Here is a 7,500-nt window from a genome sequence, read left to right as displayed (position 1 = left end):
ACACACGCAAACTAAACACGTAATGCATAATACAGTCCATGGCAATGTACATTAACGGGGGGACACATGCATATTAGGAACAGAAGTCGATAATGATAATGTATACAATACTGGTAAGAAACAATGTGTGTTAATGTATTGTCGCATATCATTAAATAGACCCACAGTTGCAGCCATTCATGTGGTCATGCATCTGTCTCATCGGAGACTAAACGCTCTGTCAAAATATCAACTCGCCAGGTTCAAATGCGCTCATGGTTCTTAAAGGGGATGGGAAATGGCACTCTCATTGGTTTATTGCATGTTACGCCCAAACCACACCTACGGGTAATTAGGCTACTTCAGGGCAAGCCTTTTTAGATTCGCGTTGGGCGCAAGGGTAATTTATATCCTGTTATAATAGCAACAGCGGCAGAGCCCCGCCCACAAAGCTACTTCCGTTTTGCGCTTCTCACTTGCGTTTCAGACCGTTAAAATAGGGCCCCTAACGTGAGAGAGAGACAGAGAGAGACAGACAGACAGACAGACAGACAGACAGACAGACAGACAGACGGACGGACGGACGGACGGACGGACGGACGGACGGACGGACGGACGGACGGACGGACGGACGGACGGACGGACGGACGGACGGACGGACGGAAGGACGGACGGACGGACGGACGGACGGACGGACGGACGGACGGACGGACGGACGGACGGACGGACGGACGGACGGACGGACGGACGGACGGACGGACGGACGGACGGACGGACGGACGGACGGACGGACGGACGGACGGACGGACGGACGGACGGACGGACGGACGGACGGACGGACGGACGGACAGACAGACAGACAGACAGACAGACAGACAGACAGACAGACAGACAGACAGACAGACAGACAGACAGACAGACAGACAGACAGACAGACAGACAGACAGACAGACAGACAGACAGACAGACAGACAGACAGACAGACAGACAGACAGACAGACAGACAGACAGACAGACAGACAGACAGACAGACAGACAGACAGACAGACAGACAGACAGACAGACAGACAGACAGACAGACAGACAGACAGACAGACAGACAGACAGACAGACAGACAGACAGACAGACAGACAGACAGACAGACAGACAGACAGACAGACAGACAGACAGACAGACAGACAGACAGACAGACAGACAGACAGACAGACAGACAGACAGACAGACAGACAGACAGACAGACAGAGAGACAGAGACAGAGACAGAGACAGAGACAGAGACAGAGACAGAGAGAGAAAGGGACAGGGAGAGGGACAGACAGCGAGAGAGAGACACAGAGAATGAGACAGCGAGACAGACAGAGAGAGAAACAGACAGAGATAAAGACACAGAGAATGAGACAAAGAGAGACAGAGAGAGAGACAGAGAGACAGAGAGGGGGACTCTGCAACCGTTGCCGAGTTTCAGTGTCCATGTCCAGGTAAATACTTTCCAAGTCAATACTGTGATACCTCTTCAGGGAAATACTCTTCAGGTACATACTGTGATACCTATTCGGGTAGATACTGTCAGGTGTCGGCCCATGTTTCCATGTGCTTTGATTGATCCTTGTTGTCACGCTGCTCATGGCATGCCCGCCGAATGCCGTGAGAGGCAGGAGATCGCCTTACGAGGTCGTTATTTGTCGTTCTCTGTTATCTTAGATATCTGTATTTACCTACCCACGCACACAAATCAGAATACCGAAATGATGCACTCAAGTTTGAGGAACAACTTGGTATTTATTGTGAATCTTAGGAGTTTGACACGTGTTGTCTGGGACAAAGCAACAACATCATCAATACAACAAAACGCAACACAACACAACGCAACCCAAAACAAGGCCTGGGGTGTGTCCTCGAGGTCTTCAGAGGCCCACAGACCTCCAGGGAGGACAGCCTCCATTAACCAGAGTGTTGGTTGTTCCTAACATTAGAAACTTCATGAATTAAGTCATCACAATCCACAAGCTGAGGCCCCAACGAAGGGAAACAGAAACATCGATCTAATACGTTCTACTGGTTCCTAACGAGAAGAAACACCAACAGAGTGAGGCTGAGATAATGAGGCTGAGGTAATGAGGCTGAGATAATGAGGCTGAGGTCATGAGAGGTTCTGCTGAATCAGGGTGAGGCTGAGGTCATGAGAGGTTCTGCTGAGTCAGGGTGAGGCTGAGGTCATGAGAGGTTCTGCTGAGTCAGGGTGAGGCTGAGATAATGAGGCTGAGGTAATGAGAGGTTCTGCAGAGTCCGGAGCCAGCGGCCGCAGCTCACATATCAACGTTAGATCAACAATACGGGGTTGAAAGAGGAGAACCACAGAGAATTATGGAATATTATGGGATGTTCTGCATTTATGACGTTACATTTTACCTCAACAAATGAACAGTGTGTTTTCAGATGTGTGTGTGTAAGTGTGTGCGTTACCCATTCACTAGTACAACTACAAGCTCAACCAACTCGGCAGCACAGGACACAGCCCAGAACACCTCTATCGGGACTCGTGGGAGACAGACTCTCAGACTCCCTGACATCAGAACACACTTTGACCTGCTGGACCCGGCCAGAGGTCTCAAGTCTGAGGACGGAACGGGATGTTTATAACGCTGCTATAAACATAGCTGGATCCGAACCCCAGCCTCTTAACAGCCCTCACCCTGACCCTAGCCTCCACACAGCCCTCACCCTGACCCTAGCCTCCACACAGCCCTCACCCTGACCATAGCCTCCACACAGCCCTCACCCTGACCCGAGCCTCTAAACAGCCTTCTACAGATAGCCTTAACGCTACTATTGGTGCGTTCCAGAGCCTATCCAAAGCAGTGGGATGTGGGACTTATCCTACCTGAACTGTACTAGCTCCTACTTGGCGAAGTGGGGGTAGGTCGATCACCCCCCAGTTCGATAGTAGGAGGTTCCACTTCACCGGTGGGATGTTCCACTTCGACAGGCATTCCATTGCACTTTTCTTAGTTGGAGGTAGGATAAGTCCCACGTCCCACTGGTTTGCATGGGCTCTGGAACGCACCATAAGAACCAGTTAGCTTACCTCCACTAAGAACAAGTTAGCTTAACGCTAATAAGAACCAGTTAGCCTACTGCTACTAAGAACCAGTTAGCTTACCTCCACTAAGAACTAGTTAGCTTACCTCCACTAAGAACTAGTTAGCTTACCTCCACTAAGAACCAGTTAGCTTAATGCTACTAGGAACCAACTAGCTTACCGCTAATAAGAACCAGTTAGCTTACCGCTAACCACGGCTAGCTCAGCGCTAACCACAGCTAGCTCAGCGCTAACCACGGCTCAGCGCTCTTCAACTAGCCAAGCAGAGCTGTGCCGTGCAGTAGAGCTGCTCTGAACATAAGGAACCGTGGTTCCACCTGAGGAACCATGGATCCACCTGAGGAACCGCGGTTCCACCTGAGGAACCATGGATCCACCTGAGGAACCGCCCTCCATCTCGCCCTCCATCTCAGGTAGATAGTTATAGATATAGGTATAGATATAAAGATAGAGATATAGTTAGATAGGTAGATATAGCAATACATATAGATATAGGTAGGCCTATAGATATAAAGATAGAGATATAGTTAGATAGGTAGATATAGAAATACATATCGATATAAAGATAGAGATTGATAGATAGATAGATAGATAGATAGAAATATATATTGATATATATATATATGGATATATATAGATATAGATAGATATAGAAATATATATGGATATATATAAAAATAGATATAGATATATAATAGGTAGATATAGTTAGAGAGATATAGGTAGAGATATAGTAGATGATATGGTAGATAGATAGAGATAGAGTTATATACCTGTATATATAGAGATATATGGTTATAGATATAGTAGATGGATATATATATAGATAGATAAAGATATAGATAGATATAGATACAATATAAACAGATATGAACATAGATGTCTAGTTCTATGGTCAAACCTCGTTCAAAATGGAATCAAAATAAAAGAGAAAAATGTATCAAATACAATAAATCATTCAGAGTAATTCAGTCATTAAGAAACTGAACTTCACAATTCATGTCTCAATCGTGTGCGTGTTTGTTTGGGTCTGTGTCTATATCTGTGCGTGTGCGTGCGTGCGTGTGTGTGTCTACTCCAGGCCGAAGCCCTCTGCGTTGGAGATGGCGATTGTGAGTTTGTGTCTGAGTGCCTTGCGACTTCGGTACGGAGGAAGACAGATCTGGTTGAAACAGGTGTGGGAGACAGGCAGCCTGAGAGAGAGAGAGAGAGAGAGAGAGAGAGAGAGAGAGAGAGAGAGAGAGAGAGAGAGAGAGAGAGAGAGAGAGAGAGAGAGAGAGAGAGAGAGAGAGAGAGAGAGAGAGAGAGAGAGAGAGAGAGAGAGAGAGAGAGAGAGAGTTAGGGAGAGTGATGGAGAGGATAATGTTGGTTAAGATAGGGTTAGTGTGGATCACGTTAGTTTATGCAAGGTTAGTTTAGGTAAGGTAATTTAAGTTGAGGATAGTTTAGGTAAGGTAAGTTAAGTTGAGGATAGTTTAGGTAAGGTAGGTTAAGTGAAGGATAGTTTAGGTAAAGTAAGTTAAGTTAAGCATAGTTTAGGTAAGGTTAGTTTGGATCACGTTAGTTTAGGTAAGTTAAGTTAAGGTTAGTTTAGGTATGGTTGAGGTCAGGTTAGTTAAGGTAAGTTAGTCAGGTTACCAGTCTGTGGAGACGTCCATCCTAGAGACCTTGAGGCGGAGGCCGGCCAGCCCCCCCACCGGGGCGCGGTCACTTCCTGTGGCGAAACGGAGCAGCTTCCTCTGCATCTCCAACGGCAACGCCAGCACCACCTCCCAGAAGGCCCTGGGGCACCGCGTGATGTCACCGTGATGTCACTGTAATGGGTTACCCCACGGTGGGGTCTATGTGCTGGAGTTACCTCACTGTGGGGTCTATGTGATGGAGTTACCTCACGGTGGGGTCTATGTGCTGGAATTACCTCACAGTGAGGTCTATGTGCTGGAGTTACCCCACGGTGGGGTCTATGTGCTGGAGTTAACCCACGGTGAGGTCTATGTGCTGGAGTTACCTCACGGTGGAGTCTATGTGCTGGAGTTACCTCACTGTGGGGTCTATGTGATGGAGTTACCTCACGGTGGGGTCTATGTGCTGGAATTACCTCACAGTGAGGTCTATGTGCTGGAGTTACCCCACGGTGGGGTCTATGTGCTGGAGTTAACCCACGGTGAGGTCTATGTGCTGGAGTTACCTCACGGTGGGGTCTATGTGCTGGAGTTACCTCACGGTGGAGTCTATGTGCTGGAGTTACCTCACGGTGGGGTCTATGTGCTGGAGTTACCTCACTGTGTGGTCTATGTGCTGGAGTTACCTCACGGTGGAGTCTATGTGCTGGAGTTACCTCACGGTGGGGTCTATGTGCTGGAGTTACCTCACGGTGGAGTCTATGTGCTGGAGTTACCTCACTGTGTGGTCTATGTGCTGGAGTTACCCCACGGTGGGGTCTATGTGCTGGAGTTACCTCACGGTGGGGTCTATGAGCTGGAGTTACCTCACTGTGTGGTCTATGTGCTGGAGTTACCCCACGGTGGGGTCTATGTGCTGGAGTTACCTCACGTGGGGTCTATGAGCTGGAGTTACCTCACTGTGTGGTCTATGTGCTGGAGTTACCCCACGGTGGGGTCTATGTGCTGGAGTTACCTCACTGTGGGGTCCGTCTCGGTGAAGCCTTCGTACTGAGCCGCTCTCTGCAGAGCGGTCATGTCCAGGTCAGGACTCCCACAGACCAAGACCTCCACCTCCTCACACCTCAGCAGCTACACACACACACACACACACACACACACACACACACACACACACACACACACACACACACACACACACACACACACACACACACGTAAGACAACAGAAGCCAACACACACACACACAGGAAGTACGTCCCGTTCCAACAGGAGACACACACACACTGACCATGAGTGCATTGGACGCACACACGCTGTGGAAGCCGCGGTAGAAGGCGGCGAACTGCCGGGACACACACCTGTTGAGTAGGTGGTCCGTGTACAGCTGGACGAACTCTGGGGGGGACAGACACCTCACTGAGGGAGGGAGGATGGGTGTGCGTGTGTGTGCATGTGTGTGTGAATGCGTGCATACAGGTGTGTCTTTGTGTGCGTCGATGTGCGCGTGTTTGTGTCGATGTGTGTGTGTGTGTGTGTGTGTGTGTGTGTGTGTGTGTGTGTGTGTGTGTGTGTGTGTGTGTGTGTGTGTGTGTCTCACCCTTCCTGTTGTGGTTGTTCACTGGGATCTTGTCTCCTCCAGGCTTCAGGTTGAAGGAGCGAACAACACCCATCTCCTCCTGCAGGACCTGGGGAAAGAGAGGCTCTGGGTACCAGGAGAGAGAGGCCCTACCAGGAGAGAGAGAGAGGCTCTGGGTACCATGAGAGAGAGAGGCTCTACCAGGAGAGAGAGAGGCTCTGGGTACCAGGAGAGAGAGAGGCTCTACCAGGAGAGAGAGAGAGGCCCTACCAGGAGAGAGAGAGGCTCTACCAGGAGAGAGAGAGAGGCTCTACCAGGAGAGAGAGAGAGGCTCTACCAGGAGAGAGAGAGGCTCTACCAGGAGAGAGAGAGGCTCTACCAGGAGAGAGAGAGAGGCTCTACCAGGAGAGAGAGAGGTTCTACCAGGAGAGAGAGAGGCTCTACCAGGAGAGAGAGAGGCTCTACCAGGAGAGAGAGAGGCCCTACCAGGAGAGAGAGAGGCTCTACCATGAGAGAGAGAGGCTCTACCAGGAGAGAGAGAGGCTCTACCAGGAGAGAGAGAGAGAGGCCCTACCAGGAGAGAGAGAGGCTCTGTGTACCTGGAAGCTGAGGTAGAAGTCTTCCTCCACGTTCCCCTCATAGCTCAACAGCTCTCCTAGACCCTTGGCCAGGTCCTAGAGAGAGAGAGAGAGAGAGAGAGAGAGAGAGAGAAGAGAGAGAGAGAGAGAGAGAGAGAGAGAGAGAGCGAGCGAGCGAGCGAGAGAGAGAGAGAGAGGACGTTTTTATACTTCCAAATATGCCCAACTAATGCACGCCTTTTTCCCGGCATGGTCCACGCGTTTACACTGACCGAGGTAAATCGCCGGTTTGAGTTAGCACCCCAATTTACCCTCCCGGACCCTACACACATTGGCAGTTTCATTCTGATGTGTTGTCTAGGCAGAGACAGACAATGCAGCGATATCAACGTGAGTAGTTCTAACTGGAGAGACACTGAAATCCGCGAGCTGCTGATCATGTGAGAGAAGGAGATGCGGTCGCATTAAACAAAGACGGGGAAAGATCTACGAGAGAGACAAGTGGGCAGCGAAATAATGAATATGTTGGCGTTTTTGCAATTGGAAATAGTTAATCGCCTTTTTGCCTACACTCAGATGTATACTAATTCTTGTATGCGATAATAAAAACATTTGTTGTATGCAAATTATTCTAAAGAGGT

At 49.3% G+C, this 7,500-nt stretch overlaps 1 protein-coding gene across 1 annotated transcript; it reads right to left on the bottom strand.

The window, feature by feature from the left end:
* Positions 1-3,760: 3,760 nt before the first annotated feature.
* Positions 3,761-6,950, bottom strand: hectd2 (HECT domain containing 2). The gene is made up of 6 exons (XM_060073449.1): positions 6,881-6,950; positions 6,303-6,390; positions 5,994-6,100; positions 5,717-5,832; positions 4,718-4,861; positions 3,761-4,272 (listed from the first exon to the last, which is right to left on the bottom strand). The coding sequence occupies exons 2-6, from the start codon at positions 6,373-6,375 to the stop codon at positions 4,152-4,154; spliced, it is 561 nt and encodes a 186-aa protein (XP_059929432.1). The 5' UTR covers positions 6,376-6,390; positions 6,881-6,950; the 3' UTR covers positions 3,761-4,151.
* Between the last annotated feature and the right edge of the window lie 550 nt (positions 6,951-7,500).

The sequence above is a fragment of the Gadus macrocephalus genome, chromosome 15 (assembly GCF_031168955.1).
Source record: "Gadus macrocephalus chromosome 15, ASM3116895v1".
NCBI lineage: Eukaryota > Metazoa > Chordata > Actinopteri > Gadiformes > Gadidae > Gadus > Gadus macrocephalus.
Note: the sequence above shows the minus strand (reverse complement) of the source record. Positions and strands in the feature narration are given on the sequence as shown.

What these genes read in the sequence shown, in the direction of transcription:
- hectd2 (XM_060073449.1), bottom strand. Translation starts at nt 6,375, where the DNA reads ATGGGTGTTGTTCGCTCCTTCAACCTGAAGCCTGGAGGAGACAAGATC. An exon ending in GTGCGTCCAATGCACTCATG is followed by an intron (nt 5,833 to 5,993) that starts GTCAGTGTGTGT and finishes GTGTGTGTGTAG; the next exon opens with CTGCTGAGGTGTGAGGAGGT. An exon ending in ATGGACGTCTCCACAGACTG is followed by an intron (nt 4,273 to 4,717) that starts GTAACCTGACTA and finishes TCTCTCTCTCAG; the next exon opens with GCTGCCTGTCTCCCACACCT.